Source organism: Labrus mixtus, chromosome 11 (assembly GCF_963584025.1).
Source record: "Labrus mixtus chromosome 11, fLabMix1.1, whole genome shotgun sequence".
Classification (NCBI taxonomy): Eukaryota; Metazoa; Chordata; class Actinopteri; order Labriformes; family Labridae; genus Labrus; species Labrus mixtus.
In genome coordinates this window covers 16097081-16115477 of record NC_083622.1, presented here as the reverse complement: position 1 = coordinate 16115477, position 18397 = coordinate 16097081, and the positions used below count along the sequence as shown (strand labels likewise).

General features: G+C 39.5%; 1 protein-coding gene across 1 annotated transcript; it reads left to right on the top strand.

Moving 5' to 3' along the window:
- Positions 1-64: 64 nt before the first annotated feature.
- On the top strand, positions 65-11167 carry gnl1 (guanine nucleotide binding protein-like 1). Its single transcript, XM_061049242.1, has 12 exons — positions 65-280; positions 1117-1261; positions 2014-2150; positions 2258-2409; positions 4315-4386; positions 5167-5359; positions 5542-5640; positions 6355-6537; positions 6991-7169; positions 7501-7687; positions 8535-8675; positions 8781-11167. The coding sequence occupies exons 1-12, from the start codon at positions 208-210 to the stop codon at positions 9044-9046; spliced, it is 1827 nt and encodes a 608-aa protein (XP_060905225.1). The 5' UTR covers positions 65-207; the 3' UTR covers positions 9047-11167.
- The last annotated feature ends 7230 nt before the right edge of the window (positions 11168-18397 follow it).

Sequence of the window (18397 nt, the reverse complement as noted above, 5' to 3'; positions counted from 1 at the left end):
GTGTCAATATTATCTATAACCTAAAACATATTGCGAACACGGAAATGTGGTATCGTCCACCGTTCTCTGCAGTCTGCAGTAGATATGGCGTCACTGAAAAGTGTAGGAGTCGAGAAACTTCCCCATGTAAATAACGCCAACAAGAGAACTGCTTAACAGAGTTTATAGTACTTAGCTTATATATATTCACCAGCTTATTTTTTAAGTATGCCAAGGAAAAAGCCATTTAGCAACAAACAGAAGAAGAAACAGCTACAAGTCAAACGGGAGAGAAAGAGAGGTAACTGCATTTTCTATTAGCGTTACCATGCTAGCGTTAGCACTGAGCTAACGGTTTGTGCTGCTCAGACAAATGTGACATTAGTGAAGCAGCTAAGTGTTTTTGGTCACTGTTGTGTTTGGTTACGTAAGATGTACAAGTAGAGCATTAGATCACTTTGAGCCTGTGAAAGAAAAACACATTGTCTGTCTGTCAGCTAATATCAAAAACAAGCATTGTAAAATAACTTCTAACTTGGTATCACAGTCATGAGCATGAAACGGCATAACAATTATTTGTAGTCTTTTGACCAGATACAAATGAGTGCTAATCCAGCAGGGCAGGTGTAATCTTACCTACAATGACTTTATAACAACATTGAATGGTGATGACATGTTTGCTGAAAGATAGTTGGTTATTCAAAAGCAGTATATTCAGGTACATTTCTCACCACATGTACAATAACCAGCTTGAACACAACATTTTAATCTATAGATATAGGCAAAATATTTAGAATTACAGTCAAATCATTTGCTGGTTTGTGCCTTCACCAGTATATTGAGTCAGTATAGTCAAGCTGTAAAGTTGTCAAAACAATCTAAATGAAACTTTTTTTTCCCCTTCTATACTGGAAACACTTCACTGTTTAATTTCCCAAAAGTTGTTGTCCCTTTTCAAGGTAAAGATACCAGACTTTCTCATTGATTAGGAATTGGCTGAGCCAACGCACAGGATATATTGATATCTCTAACTACTAATAAGTGGAAAAAGTACCGGTATATCTTTCTCTTGGATTTAAGGAAACTTGTATGATATAAGCCTGTGTTTTATTGTGACTCCTTGCCTCTGCCGTCCAGGTGACACAGGTTCTGGGCCAAGCAGCCGCAATGCCAGCGTTGAGCGAGGAGAACGACAATCGGACACCTCAGACAGTGAGACCACTGATATTAGGAGACTAAATCAACAGCCCTTTAGCAGAGAAGGTAGATATGACCCCAACAGGTGAGTTATCAGTTTAAATTTCTTTTTTTGTTTTTGTATTCTTTTTTTCACGATCTCTTGATTTAAATACATGCACTACCTTATGCATTTGGTTGACATTTAGGCACATTAAGTGACCTGTTTGTTTAAAAATCTCCCGACAGCCTGGCACCCCTACATGTTTGACCTTCCCAGCACCCAGTTCACCACCACATTCCTAGTGGTGTCCTCTCCTATGCAATCATAGCACCTACACTATAGAAATATCTCTCACTCTTCCTTAGATATCGCCATTACCTACACCCAATTAAAACTCAACTTAAACTTACTTTTATCTTCTTTTCTTTGAGGCCTTTATTTTGCCCTCCTGTTTCATTTTCACATCTAACTGTCTTTGTCTAGGTTTTGTTTTCATGTCATGACAATAAATGTTTTACAGTGTTATTTTAATTGTCTGCTGCTTGGTAGTCTTTAATAATAAGAGAAAGTGACCAGGTGTTCAACACTGCTATTAAGTGATTTTATTTTAGTGGACTAAGCTTACATTGTGGTCGTCTATAGAAAACAATAAAATGGGATTAGAAACATGTTCTAAACAGAAATTGACTTAGACATCTGGTTTCTTAGTGTGTGATATGAAGTGACATACATAGAAAAAGTAAATTGTCTGTAAATTTTGCGTGGTTAGTCAACCACTTTTTGGATATAACAACCAATTCTAGCCAAATAATTAAATAAGCTGTATTAATAACCCTCCTTGACTGCTCCCTCAGGTTCCGACTGCACTTTGAGAAAGAAAGTAAAGAAGAGGTGGAAAAGAGGAAGAAGTTGGCCATGGAGAAGGTGCTGCAGCCTATCTCAGACAAAGAACTTGAGACAAACATCCATGACATCTACCCCTCAGACAAAGGTCTGCTTAATTTTTATGCTTTACACATGACCGTCTGAAAATAAGCCAAACAGATGAACAGAGTGAGTCACCGCTTGACTCATTGAAACTTGATTATTAACTGCCAGGTCTTGGTTTCCCACGACGACCATCCTGGAATTATGAGATGACCCGAGAGAACCTAATGAGGAAAGAGGAGAAATCATACAGAGAGTACCTGGATGACCTGCACTCCAGAAACCCACCTGGCTCTCTTAGCCACTTTGAGCACAATCTTGAGGTTAGTGACATCATTGATTAACTCACAAGGTGCCATTTAGCTATAAAATTGGCAGGTTGGACTATGAACTCGTTCTTTTCATTCATTCTTTTTTTGCTTCTGGGTCAGAGTAATCTATGTCCCTAGGCAGCAGCTGTTTTTCCAACTGCATACTGTGTTCAACAATAGTATGAATGCCAGTCGGTGGTTATTTTGAAGTATGCCAGGCCCGGTTAAGCTGGTTTCCATCTTGGAATGCGGAAGTAAATCACAGCTCAGCTGATGGCAACGCTGTTAAAGTCTAGCATCCACTTACAGTCTGAAAAAAAGCTGACAAGTGAAGTTGGTGGTATCTTTATGTGGTTTGGTCTCATTGTGATGATTTCCCCTGTTACTGGCCTCTGCTGTCTGTCATGTCAATCTCTGACCTGGCGCTTTGCATTGTGGGAATCAGTAGGAGACTGGTCTGATGCATACTGTAGATATTTCCTGAAGCAGTACACATCAGGGTAGTTTTGGTATACTGCGGATCTCGCATTTGTTTGCATACTGCTTACTGCATTTTGGACAAATAAGTGTATACTACAAGTATAGTAGGTGGTTTCAAAACAGCCATCGTGTTTTCAGGTGTTCCATTCCTTGTAAGATTATGGATGTCTCGTCCAACCCATTCTCAGGAACAATTCATCTTCATCAGTCCTCTGTACTTACAGTTCAAATAAATTGCCTTCAAATACGTAATACCTTTTCATTAAATTCCTTAACATCTATGTTGTACATTATATGTGTCTGAACAGGCATGGATGTAAACTGTTGCTTAATGGACTGAGAGGGGTACACAGCTGCAGTGTTGTAACTTAATGTTTATATAAGGTACATTTATGTACTGATATTTTGCACTTGGTAGTTACTAGTGTGTGTTTAAAGTCCCACTCCAGGTAATTTGCAGTTGTTTGTCTTGGCAATGAAACCAGCAAGTTCAAATCTGCTCAGTTCTTTTAAACTACACAGCAAGTAATACAATACAGGTCAGACCTCATCAATTTGCTTATGCACCTGGATCAGACCATTTATTAACCTTCACCTGTGTACACACCTGCTTCGACCCTTTCTGCCCCCAGTAGTTTTTATTCTAGTAGGTTTTGAATGCAGCCTTTGACACATCTTTGTTAAATGAAGCAGGTTTAAACGGCTCAGACTTCAGCGCCTTTTCTAGGCAAAATCAGTATTTATGAATCCTGTTGAACCTCTTGGCAGCAGACACTGCATGAAGCAATCTTGCTTGTTAATGAGCTTCCTGTAAAATTATGAGTACCCAACAGACTTTCTGTCTTCCAGTTTATGTCTCTAGGATGTAGCATGGAGTGAATATTGAATTGTGAGAACGTAAGATCATCTATATGGCCTATTTTTGTACCCATGTATTATCTGATAGTTTTCTCTGGGGAAAAGGTACCATCATATCTTACATGCTGTGTAATGCTTTTTAGTTTTGCTAGTTTTGGCTATGAAAATCATAAAAAAAATCTAAGTTGAAAACCTGCAGATAATTTAATTTCAAAGCGTGGGCTGAGCTCAGGAGGCACATCATCACAGCAGTAGCAGGGCTTTAGCAGCTGCCGGTGTGATAAGTGGCTCTTGGTAATCTAGAGATGATGGCTTTATGAGTGCAGCCGAGGATGAGAATGATGGAAAAATGACACGTATTTGAAGAAGCTGCTTGTCTGAACAGGTTGCTTTGCTTGTTGAACTGGAGTTTGTTTTAAAACATGAAGATAGATAATGAAAGTAGAGAGAAAAGTCTATATATTCAAGAAAATGTCTAAGAAAAAGCTAGTTTTCCTAATAAACTGTCATGCTGAGAAAACTGAAATTGTGCATTCCTAAGGATTCCCTCACTCCATTTCCTTTTTTTCTCTCTTGTAGACATGGAGGCAGCTATGGAGGGTGTTAGAAATGTCAGATGTCGTCCTGCTCATTGTGGACATAAGGCACCCGGTAGGTGACGTTGGAAACAAAAGCCTGCTGGATAAATGAGACCACTAGATGGCGACAATTCAACTTGAATTTGTAAATATCTAAGATAATTGTCAACATTATATGAACCCTTATTCTATTCTAAAAGAGAAATCATGAACAATACTCAAACTAAAAACTCTCGAGTCTATAACTCTTGTATTTTTCACTTATACTAATGTTTTGATAGTTATTTGCTTTTGCAAGTGAAGTTAAAGAACAGTTGGCTTTGATTTTAGACAATTCTTACCTCAATTGTGTTACTATGATTAAATGACCATATTTGGTTTTTAATTTGATCGTGAGATTAGAAGTTCAAATCAGAAGTGTCTCAAAGTATATCACTTTCCCATTGTTTCCCTTCTCAAGTGTCTCATTAAATGTTAATTATGTTGATTTAAATGTTCTTTATGATGATTTAGTTATATTTAATGAGTCTGAAAAAATGTGTGCATTCATTTAGCGCAGGGTTCAAGATATATCTGTGTGATTGGAGTTAAAATAATATTTATAATACAGTTCGTTGGTTCTTGGTATAAGACATCAGGCCTTGACATACTTATTCTAACAACCAACAAGCTAGAAATCCGTAATGTGAAGTGATCTAACTCAATTCCACTGTTTAGATTGTTCAGTATTAACATAAAGCTTAAAACAGCTCATGTGGTATTGTTCATATTTATAAGGATATGATCCTGTGATTTACTGTGAATGAGCTAGATATACTTTCTAACAAGAGGTGTCCTCATGTAAACCACCCAGGTGCTGCAGTTCCCTCCTGCCCTGTACCACTACATCACAGGAGAGCTCCAGAAGCAGGTGGTCCTGGTTTTGAACAAAGCTGACCTGTGTCCTCCTCCACTGGTGATGGCCTGGAAACACTACATGACCTCCCAGTTCCCCAACCTACACATAGTCTGCTTTACCTCCCACCCTGGGCAGCCCTACAGCACAGGTGAGGAGTGGAGAGGTAGAGTGGGGGAGGGTAAACGTAGGCAGAGAAACTGGGGAAATATGAAGAGGAATGTGTAACACAAAAAAAAATGGCACAAGACTGTTGAAATGGAAATAAACCTGCCGTAATGTTGATTTAGTTTGGGTGAGATTTACAGTCTGCCTCTGTCTGCTGGCTTGTAGTGCTCCAAAAGAAGAGAATGAGAAGGAAGGCTGACTGGAATTACGCTGGAGGTCCCATTGATATCCTGAAGGCCTGTCAGGAGATCACTGCAGGCAGAGGTGGGTGTCTGTCTACTATAAATCTTGCAAACCCATAAAGAAAAGTACACTAATCAGAATAGTTTTTTATTGCCAAGTACATTTACACATACAAGGAATTTGTCTTTGTGTATTGGTGCAAAAACAGTTAACAAAGGGAATTAAGCAAAATAGCCTTAAAATTGCCCTAAAGCCTTGTTCACACTAACCCTGTGAACGCAAACAACCGCAGAAAGTCGAAGTGAGCTGATATTAGAACTTGAATAAGTGTGAGGGAGTGTTGATGTTTATTCCCTGCAATCGGTGCATGACCATAGAATGTGTGCACATGGCCGTTGTGATCTCCATACACGTGAATAAACTGCATTATGTTTTCTCTTCACCAGTAAATTCTTCTGTGCTTTAGTTGATATTGTGATTCTGAGGATATACACATAACGTAAATATAAAGGCCAATATTCTCATTATAGCATAGCATAGAGGATTCTGTCGCTTCGTCTGCTACTTCAACGTCTCTCTTTTTCCATGATGTTTTGCTTCCCCATCTGATCTGACAAGGATAGTCTCCTGCTGTGAGGCGCATGTGTGAACAACCAGATTTTTCTGGGGCAGTCCTCCTGAAATTTTCAGGAGTGCATTTGTGAAAATGACTATACAGTCTGTGAACGTATTCCTTTGTTTGTACATTTTTATTGATTTTCGTACTACAACCTTCTTCTTTTTTTGTTGTTAAAGTTGACCTATCCAGTTGGGAGAAGAAGATTCAAAGAGATGCTGTTGCTGAGCGCCTGGATGGAGAGCGTCCAGATGAAGGAGCAGAGTCGGTGCTGGTGGAGCATCAAAGTGACCGGGCTATGGACATGAGCAGCCTATCCCAGGAGCTCTACAAAGATGGAGTCCTCACAATAGGATGCATAGGTAACCATCTGAGTTTTCTATGAGCAATTGGACCTTGTAGCCAAGTTCAGTGATTTATTTTCTTGAAATAATTCCAAACAAAATCATGAAAAGAAATGCAGATTTATTTCTTAGAAACCTTTTTGGAGTTCTTTAAGATCCTACTCTGTATTTTGTGTTCTTTGTGAAGAAAACTGCACCCATAGATAACACCTTTCGATCCAATCTACTAGATAAAAGATTTAGCAGAGATTGTGAGCCAAAGCCTATCTGTGAATCTAAAGTTTTTTCACTTTAATGGGATTTAGAGAGAAAATATATATTTTTGGACCTATTTAAAATCCACTGTTTTTTAAACTAAGCTATAAGCTAAAGTAGAGCAACAGGTTGGTAAATCAAAACCAGGTGAAATCAGCAAACTGAATTAGGAACATATTTTCTTGATACCAAACCCTTGCTGTTTTTCCCCTACAGGCTTTCCAAATGTTGGTAAGTCTTCTGTTATAAACAGCCTGGTGGGAAGGAAGGTGGTCAGCGTGTCTCGAACTCCAGGCCACACCAAATATTTCCAGACCTACTACCTCACTCAGACAGTCAAACTCTGTGACTGCCCTGGATTGGTTTTCCCCTCCCGCGTCGATAAACAGATACAGGTATAAGCTCACATTATGTTACTGGAAAGCAGATGTGACTTTGAGTTTTCTTGCCTGTTTAGGCTCAGTAGAAACGTAATTGTGTTAAACAGCACACGCACAGAGATCTGGGAAAGTGCATTATTGATTTTCTACAATCCTGCTCGTTATCTTTCAAACACTCTTGATGAATTTCAAAGTACTTTTGTGTGAAAGCTGCACTTTACAAACTTTGGGAACTGTCTTGCAGTTTTCAAAACTGGATTAAAACTTTTGTTTGATTTTAAATATTAATGTTTTTTTTCCATCTTACTTTTGTGTTTTGTCTTTAACTGTGTTTTTATTTCTCTAGATTCTGGCAGGCATCTACCCAGTGTCTCAGCTGCAGGAGCCCTACAGCTCAGTTGGTTATCTGTGTGAAAGAACCCCCTTTCTTTCTGTGCTGAAGCTGAAACATCCCAGATTGCTGGAGAACAAACCCCACCAGAGAAACGAGGGGTCTGAGGAGCTCAGCTGGACTGCCTGGGATGTGTGTGAGGGTAAGCCAGAGTTTGGTTGGTACAGGTGCAATTCATAAACTTCACTACAACCTCTGTTCACCAAAACATTGACCTCTCTTGCAGACACCAATGTTATCGGCCTAGCTGTATGAAATGTAAATAGTTGTTTACATATAAGAAGCTAATCCCCACTTTTAACCAGTGAAGGTTTAGGCTGGTATTAATGTGTCTGCTTATTGTCACCTACAGCTACAGCTATAGAAATATAGCAGGGTTAGTATAGCACAGAAACACTCCACAAAGTCCACATGTTTTTAAAAGAACGTATTTATCACTGTTTGAAAGTGTGACTCAAATAAATTCAAAAGACACAAAAGAGGACACAGTACTAGATCGTAATTATAAAGAGGTGCAGAAAATTCATAAATTGATGTTATGTAGGGAAATAAATGCTTGGTGCTAAAAAAAACAACTATTATGAACAGGATCCTAAAAAAAGTCATATTAAATTATTTCTGAAGTGTACACACCTAATTAAGTCAATGTCTGAGTACTTCCCAACTTCCTTTTCCTATCTGAGATACTCAGTACCCAACCACTATCACCCATGCTGAGTTTCATTAGCATTGTACATGGTCTAAATGGGTTTTTGCTCACAGTACACAGAAATAAGATAAAATAGTTACAGGCTAAATTGACGATACTAAGTGGAAGAATCCATTGATTTCTCTGTTTAATCTTTCCATGTAATTTGTTTGCTTCGAGGAAAAAAGGAATATCGTTACACTTTTCCTTTAATTATGACTAATACAATAAAACATAATAGTGTGTTTTTATATAACTAACATTTAAATACGGCCTCTCTGTCCCTTTTTTCTCTCTTTAGCCTGGGCAGAGAGAAGAGGATATAAGACAGCAAAAGCAGCTCGCCACGATGTTTATCGGGCAGCTAATAGTCTCCTGCGTTTGGCCATTGATGGCAGACTGTGTCTCTGCTTAACACCACCTGGCTACAGCTGCCTGAGAGGTAAAGTGTGCTCCTACACATCATTTCTGTTTTAAGGGAATCTGTAAAGTTCAAACAGCAGGAGGGTAGAATTGATTTATTCCTGGGACTATTCATCGTCTACAGAGCATTGGGAGAATCACCCTGACTTGCCGGAGATTATAGCCCTCCAAGGTAGGACGACAGCTGAGGAAGGGGCCGAAGAGAGGGACGATGACGATGATGGAGAATCCAGCACAGAGCCAGAGGAAGAGAGAGACCGAGATGCAGACGATGATGAGGACGGAGATGATGAAGATGAAGGGTTTGGACATCCTAGAGGGAAGGAGGATAAGCCCTCTGGCTTTACTGTCAACATGTACAACGTCCTCCGGGAAAATGAGTGCGTGTGATAACATGTGTTGAGCGCAAATACATAAGTTGTTCCTTTTCCCAAAGTGTTCCCCGTTTCCCCCAGTTCATTCTTCATTCCTTTTTTCCCCAAATCTGCATTCCTTCTCATTTGCTCCTGCATCTCCACCACTCATGTCAATATCTTCTCTGTACATTGACATGATCTAATCTAATTAATTCAACCTCCCCTCTATATTATACAGAGCATATTCATGTATTCATGCTGTGCCTCTGCTCTGCTCGTTCATCCATAAAGCTTATTCTTTAGTGTTGCTTCTAGAAATTGGTTTGGATTGGTTTTATTTAATCTTTGTTAATTGCATGTAGTTCTCTGAGAAAAACGAACAAAGTAAGTTCCTTTAGCCTGAAACAATCATCATCTGACTGGTTTTCGATCTGTTTATCAATAAGTGACTTCACAGCTGAGATGCCAAAGTTCAGGGAGCGACGACAAAACAAATCAGAAGCACTGTCATTATGATGTCATTGACTGGAGCCACCGCTCGACTCTCAGAGCAGCTGGGGACTTAAGCACAGAGGCTCTAAATCTTCTTTACAGACCGGAGTTAGTCAAGGGTGTGGGGTGGGATAAGTGAGATATACGACCATAAAAATGGGATGCATAAAACCAACATGATCACTCATACTTTTGCTGATCAGTTTCACAGCTTAGTCAGAGATCATTGATTTACACTTTGTTTGATTTTGATGAAACTGTAACTGAGAGTGATATTTAGTTTCTGTGGTTCTACATAGCAGAAAGTTTCATAAATATATTTTGATGGTTTTGGTTGACAGTGGAGTAGTTAAAAGTTATAAAAAGAAAATCCTGTATTGCTGTTTGAGGTCATTTCAGGAATTTAACCTGTAGTTTTTTTTGTAACTATTCCAACAATAATCCTTCAATCATAATAGAGCTCTACAGTATTAAATGCAGGATGGTTGGTACATTCATTCAGCAGGTTTATATGTTAAAGGGCAGTGTGTTGGATTGACACCAACTGAAACTGCTTAAAAATCAGTTAAAGGGATAGTTTGCCAATTTTTGGACATTCACTTATTTATTTCTTATTGAGAACGAGAAGATGGATGTCACTCAGGGGACAGGAGAAGGTTAGCTTTGTGTAGCACAAAGACTGGAAATGAGATATCAGCTATTCTAACTCTGTAAATGGCAACAGAAAACACTGAATTTGACCTTTCACGATCACTTTGCTGTTAACATTACTCGGTTAGTTTTTACAACAAGCCAAAAAAACCCTCTATTTTCAATCAAAGTATTCTATTTTAACATTTCTTGCAGCAAATTCCTGAACTCTGCTGGTTGTCTGACAACTTCAAGACTATTAAGTCACTGCCTGGCTAAAACGAAAATGTCTAGCACCATCTGTAGTCCTGTATACACTGTTGTCACTTTGAATTCCAGTTTTTGTCCTGAGCTAAGCTAACAAGCTGCTGGTTGTAGTTTCATACTTACTGTAAAGACATGAGAGTTAAATCAATCTGCTCACACAACTCTCCTAAAAATAAACAAGAGTCTTTAAAATGTCTCATTGTTCCTTTAACCACAGAGAGAGAGATTGTCTATCTTAGCTTCCATCTGTCCATCCTTAGAGAAAACATTATTAACATTACACTCCATCTTTGCTCTGCTACTCGCTTTATGGACTATAAATGACGTCATAGTTTTGTAAGATATTTGCAATACTCAAATTTTCTCTGCAAACTTGAAATTTGGTTCTCTCTCTCTCTCTCTCTGGCCCGCTTCAATCCTTAGAGCTGTATTTTTCGTGTGCTGTTGCTGTACCTCATTTATTCTGTGGGGAACTCTACAGTGCTGTGTTACTGTGTAATGCATCAGGATAGAGCCACATGCAGACATTTCTACCAATGGTACAGTTAGAAGCACTTGCCGGTAATCAACAACGAAAACACAACAGACATTTAGTTGTGATGATGTGGATTTATGGAAGTATTAAGACACGGTGTCTGGAGAGTGTAGTGTGAAGGCTTGAGGTGTATTCAGGCTATTTGCTGCATTCCTCATTTCATTCCTATAAGTATGCCTAATAATGACTGGATGGCTTTCTGCAATAAAAGAAATAGTCATTAAAACCTCAGTGCTGTCTTTGATCGTTTGATTTTTTTGTAAGATATTAATTGTAACTTGTGTGGGATAATGAGTGAAGGTTATTAAATGTATTTTCAGAGAAATATATTTCACAGATGAACCCTACTGACTTCTGGTTTCACTAAAAAGTCATAACACACACGATGGGCCAATGCCCTTTTATTTTTTTTAATGCAACTCATTTAAGAGAGAGCAGATGATGTGTGAACTTTTTAATTGTTTACACCAAATATTAGAGGAGATTTGTGATCCGTGGTCAGCCTGGTCATATTTGGATGGGCTCTGTTAGACTAATTACTTTGTGTGCTGACTGAATGCCAAGCACACAGAGAGTTATGAAGTTATTCTCATGGAGATGTTTGTTTTATGGTTTAAGTTGTCTTGTAATTAGTCTGGGGATTTTCTTCTATCAGCACCAATGACTAATGAGATTTACTGATTCTGAGCTTTACTCAGAGCTTATTAAAGTCCTCTTAATGTACTTCATTAATTTGCAGAAGGACGAGATTTGAAGTTTAAAGCAGAAAAAGAAGCAACAACAAAATAATTCTCAAGAAAGAATTCAATGTATTGGCTCCTTTTAGCTCTCACAGTATACCTATTTTTGAATAGGCCTCTTAAATTACATAGAAAACAAATGTTATGTTTAACTCTGTGATGAGTAAGTGTCAGCTGTTCTTATGACCAATGCATTACTGAATAGACATTTATAACTGAGGTTTAGAAAATAGAAATGTAGAGTCAAACATTAAAACCTTTTTGCTTCAACGACACCAGTGTGAGACTAGCTTTGAGTCTGTTTTAATCATAATGGGGTTTGCTTTAACCTTTAATTAAACAGGATATGTATGGTAGAGAGAAAGAGAAACATTGTCCACTTTGCCACTGCTCTTATTAACCATGGACCATGTGGAATAAATTAAAAGCTCTCCCAACTTCTAATAAAACGATTTCCATAGCCATGTGTTAGAAATTTGAAGCATATCCGTCACATTTATCTGTCACTTGAGTGCTGTATGTCTTAATCTTTATGGGATGGCTGTATTGACGTATTTGTTAAATATTTCACACTTCTGACGCCTATCCAAGCCTCTTGTTTGGCTGCTCCAATTATCTCGTTATGTTTATCATGACCCATTGGGCACCATTCATTGGCAAGTAAGACGCCATGACGATAATCACCGCTGAGCATTGCCATAATCATTATTTACGGGATGGAAGTGGGTGGAAGTCCCCTGGTTGTATAATTTGGATTCAGTGCCAACTCGTATTGTACTCAGAGATGCTATTTGCTGACTAGATAAACTCAGAGGGGGGAAGAGATGGAATCATCTGGAATTGTTTCTGATTCGCAGCCGGAGCCATAAGCTGCTTAATTTCCCCTGCTAGAGCTGTGACTGTGTTGTGGCCCTCAGACCTGTATGGCTGTAATTAAAGCCAGACAAAGGACGTAGATTTACTGGAGCATGACACCATAAATTTCAAAACTGTTAATTAAATTCTGCTGCGTTAAATGTCTTTACTGCCTGCACTGGTCACGCCTAAGATGCTCATGTGGTTTAAATTTAATCTAATGTTTTTTCTTTTTTTTTCTCATGACGCCATAACGAGGTTCAGTGGACTCTTGCCCCCTCTCTCCCTCTCTCCCTCTCTCCCTCTCTCCCTCTCTCCCTCTCTAATTTGCCCCATTTTTTCTCCCTGGGTGACCCATGATAACATGGAGGTAAGACCAAGGACCAATTACTTTTTTTTTCATATGAGAGCCAGAGCATAAGCAGAGCTGAAAATAATCATTAGTCTAGTTTTATATGCTCCCATGGGTGCTGCACACACACACACGCTCCCACGCACACACACACAGTCACACGCATGCTCCCACGCACACACACATGCACGCACACTCAAACAGGTGAAAGAAGAGTGAATTTGAGAGGAAAGTTGTAAAAAGAACAACAGCCAACCTGAGAGTGTTTCATTTACAGACAAAAAAAATCTAATGTCCCAGTTGGTTTTGTATAAACAACCAAACTGCAGAACATCTCATTATAGTAAATTGCAGTGATATATCTGAGTTGGCAGGTACACCTATGTGGTCACTAGAGGGCTATCAAAGCCAGCAGTGGTGTACGTCTGTGCTGCAGTTAATAGTCAGGTGCACAGAGCTGATTGTGCACAGGCTTTTCATTTGTGGTGTTCATAGTAGTTATATGTATTATGTTACATGATATAACAACCATGTTCAGTTTATAAGAAAAAGTGGGTCACAACTTATTATTAGAATCAGAGAGGTGGGTATTTCATGTTAGTGTCACACATTTAAAACCATCTATAAAATACACCATCACATGTATCTTCCTGCTAAATCCCTCTATAATATAAAGTAATAAAGATAAACCTACTAAACTATAAAAAAAGCAAAATCAATCATTCTGCAATAAAATCAAACATGTGATGTACATCTATAGACATTATTACAGTGCTGGTTAAGGTAGACCTACTTTTACATTACACAGGGTTCAAAAGTAACTCCAGCTGTTTTAAAAATGCAGTTGATTTCCCTCAAAAATGTAGTAAAGAAGAAAAAATCCCCAGAGTAAAGTCCCAGTGCCTTTACAATTGTTCTAAAATACAGTGCTTGATTGAAGGTACTTTTCTCACTGATGAGGGTTTATTCTTGTTAAAACAGGATCACAGAGTTGTTGTCAAGTCTTCCTGGAGTGTCACCTCTTAAAGGACCAAATTAATGTTTCTTTATTTTGAAGGTTATCCATTACTAAGTGAATAACAGGCTTATGAGCACATTCAGACTAGTGATGTCTGAGAGCTCTTCCGAAGGACTGTTTTGTTCTTGCATCAATCAATATATTTACTGACCACCAATCACAACTGTGTCTTGACTTGTTGCAGCTTCCAGCTGTAAATCATGTCTTTAATGCCTTAAATGTCTAATCTAATCTTCAGACAATTTCCCATCGTCATGCACCTTGGTATTTGGATATGTGCCAGAAGACTACACACACACACACACACACACACACACACACACACACACACACACACACACACACACACACACACACACACACACACACTGATTTACAGCTTGGGCAGTTGCCATGTTCCTGGTGCTCTAGCAGCGCTGTGGGGGGTGACTGACCAGCCTGCAAGTTAAATATCCTGATCAGCTTTTTCTATAACTTTCCACAACCATCATCTGAACCTGTAGAACATCATTAAGAATATTTACTGAAGTACTATTTTAAAGCTATTCCTATTTGGCTGTGGATCTGTGTATCTTCCAATACCGATAATTTCTTAAGGGCACAGCTTTTAAAAACGAGTATTTTAATAAAGTTTTTGAATTGCTGATTAGAAACCTGATTTTAAGGTCTGCTCACATCAGTGCTTTCTTTGTCAGGCCGAATGGGTACAAAGTAGAAAAGATTAATCTATAGTACTGAATGTCATTGCATGTCAAAGTAACATAGGAACTCTGTCAGGTAAGCACCACGCCCATAAGGTAAAAATGTCTCTGAAAACTGAACAATTCTTTCTGTCTCTCTGATATAGGTGATCCATGCTTGGCAAACTGTCCCAGTATTACATCATCGTGAGGCAAACTGAGAAACAATATTTTTTACAGTTAGTATTCAACATAATGTGTACAGAGCAGCTTTCCCATCTTCATCTTGCAGAGGGTCACAATATGGCAGCTGAGTTTGTTTGCTCAGAAGACTTGTGCGGAGTGAGGAGAGGCCCATGGAGCTCTCCTAAACACAAAGCACTGCCAAGACAAACTCAGATTGATTCAGTAAAGTATACAACAGTTATACTGCTAAAACTTGGTGTTTTTGTCCAATTGAATAGTGACATTGAAGGGTCGTATACGTGTGCCAGTTTTCGTATGAAACTTCTCTGCCTGCTGGTGCATGAATGAGACCTCTTTACTCACTGGTCCTATATGTTTGTGTGTGTGTGTGTGTGTGTGTGTTTGCCTGTTTGTGAGTTGGAGCCCATGTGTCAATAGGTATTTTTAGCACCACCTCTCACTGCATTGCCATGGCACTCATTTGCACCCCTCTGAGTCTCCCCCCCCTCCCCATCCTCACCCACCCACCCACTTTTTTTCGTACTTCCATTCTACCACAACATTCACTCTCGCTGGAAGGAGCCAGCAACAGTCCGTCTGAAAGTTTCTTTAAAAATATAGGGGGTGGAAGGAACTTGGGTTGGGGGGGGGGGGGGGGGGGGACGCTTCCCGAATGGAGACGGCGGAGTAGATCAGACTTTGGTTCCTATGGCAATACAGCCAGTCTTCAGGCAAGGCATTTTTAAAATTACTCTAGTTTATTAGCCAAGTTTGTTTTTCCCTTGAGCTTTGGCCAATTTGAATATTAATTAAAATAATTAAAGGATAGCTATAATTATACGTCTACACACACACACACACACACACACACACACACTGGGAACGTATTGTGGCATCCATCAGCCGTGTTAAACTATTGTCTGTGCTGAACAGGCGAGGTGTGGAAAGGGTAAACATGTAATTGGTAAAGACAGAAGGGTGGTGGGCCGGACAAAGAAGATCAGATTACATCTGATGATGGGTAAAGTGAACAATTCCCAAAGCTCTATTGTTAGAAACAGAGAGATGCAAGAAGAAAGGGAAGCCTTTCATTCAACGGCTGGTACAAACAGGTGAAAGGGGAGGAGGGAGGGAGAGTGGGTGAGGAGAAGGGAAGTCAAATCCTAGAGGGTACTGGAGTGACAGTTTGAACAGAGGGCGACAGTTGTAGGGAGCCTCCCAAATGCCATAGCAGAGGCTGTAGTCCTCTACACTGTCAGATGTGTGTGTGTGATGGTGTGTGTGTGCAGATGAATAGCAGGGGGTTTCTGGGTGGGGGGGGGGAAACCTGACACCCAAAAAAGGTCTATACCCCCCTTCCCTCCCTCCTTCCCCCATTAGGAAAAGGAGGCACAAGTGCGCTGCTACAGCTGAGAGGGTCTCCAGGGACTCCTGACTGTGTGAGGGGTCATCTCTCCCCCCTAGCACACCAAAACCCCAACAATCCAACCTCCCCTGCCTCCTGCCTCACCCTCTCTCTCTCCCCACATTTTCCTGACAACACTGAGCTCATCACACCTCACACATATACATCCAGCTGTGTGATCGAAACAATCAAGCCTCTACTTAAAAAGCCTACTCTAGATTCAGGAATTCTAGCTAACTATAGGCCTATATCTAACCTTCCTTTTATCTCAAAGATCCTATGTGACTTTCTCCATGACAACAGTTTATTTGAGGAGTTTCAGTCAGGATTTAGGGCCCACCATAGCACTGAGACTGCACTAGTTAAAGTTACAAACGATCTACTTCTAGCTTCAGACAGGGGACTTCTCTCTGTGCTCGTCTTGTTGGATCTTAGTGCTGCTTTTGACACTATTGACCATCAAATCCTATTACACAGACTAGAACAATTACTTGGAATTACAGGGACCGCTTTAAGTTGGTTTGAATCCTACTTATCAGACCGATCTCAGTTTGTACATGTTAATGATAAGTCCTCTATGCACACCAAAGTTAGCCATGGAGTGCCACAAGGTTCAGTGCTTGGACCAATTCTCTTTACATTATATATGCTTCCTCTGGGAAATATTATGAGGAAACACTCCATACATTTTCATTGTTATGCAGATGATACTCAGCTTTATGTATCAATGAAGCCCGATGGCATCAGTCAGTTATGTAAGCTAGAAACGTGCCTTAAGGACGTTAGGACCTGGATGACCAGAAATTTTTTGCTACTTAACTCAGACAAGACTGAAGTTATTGTGACTTTTTCTAATGATATGACTGTCCTTAATGACATCAGCCTGGCCTCTGGCACCACTGTTAGGAATCTAGGAGTTCTATTTGATCAAGATATGTCCTTTAACTCTCACATCAAGCAAATTTCAAGGACAGCCTATTTTCACCTTCGTAATATATCTGAGATCAGGAATATCCTGTTGCAAAATGATGCAGAAAAACTAGTTCATGCATTTGTTACCTCCAGGTTGGATTATTGTAATTCTCTTTTGTCAGGGTGCTCTGGTAAGTCTCTAAAGACTCTTCAACTGGTCCAGAACGCTGCAGCTCGTATACTGACTAGAACTAGGAAAAGGGACCACATTACTCCTGTGTTGGCTTCTCTGCACTGGCTCCCTATAAAATCTAGAATAGAATTCAAGATCCTTCTTCTCACTTACAAAGTTCTAAATGGCCAGGCACCATCTTACCTGAAGGAGCTACTAGTGCCGTACTACCCTTCGAGAACATTACGGTCCCAGAATGCAGGCCTGCTAGTGGTACCTACAGTCTCTAAATGTACTATGGGAGGTAAAGCCTTCAGTTATCGGGCTCCTCTCCTCTGGAATCATCTTCCAGCCGGGGTCCGGGAGGCAGACACAGTCTGTATTTTTAAGAATAGAGTTAAAACTTTCCTTTTTGATAAATCTTATAGTTAGGGCTGGCACTGGTGTAGCTCCTAGTTATGCTGATGTAGGCTCAGACTATCTCTCTCTGTCTCTCTCTCTCTCTATCACTGTGCATATACAGTACATCATATTACTGCATGTATCTATCTGTAAATCTCAGTCACTAACCACCTATTTTCCTGGGGCTCCTCAAGATCGTTGGTTGACGGCCTGCCAGAACAACCCCCAGACAGTTTTTTCTTACCACTGTAACTTTTGCTGCTTTGCTAAAGTGCTCATGATGGATAGGCCGGGTCTTTGTAATAAAGAGTAAGGTCTTTTAACTGCTTTTTGTAACATAACAATGAGTATGGTCTTTTTACCTGCTCTTTTGTAATGTTAAAAGACAAAGAGTAAGGTCTTTTACTTGCTTTTTGTAAAGTGTCTCCAGATGCTCCAGATCTGACTTGTTATGAGTTGACGCTATACAAATAAAAATTGATTGATTGATTGATTAAATAATATAACAAAGAACAGCTTTTTTTGTCTTTGATTGATTGAGGTTAACAAATGCATCAGTCTTTGTCATAACTTTTGAATGTTTTGTCTTGTTTTAAGCAAACTGTTGTCTGGATTACCTTGACATAGTAATCAGACATTTTGTATTCTCAGGATGCTTTATAATAAAGTGTTAATCCCCTTCCTCTTTTCCTTCCGTAGCATCATCTGGTCATTTTTTTATTTGCTCAAAATGTTATTT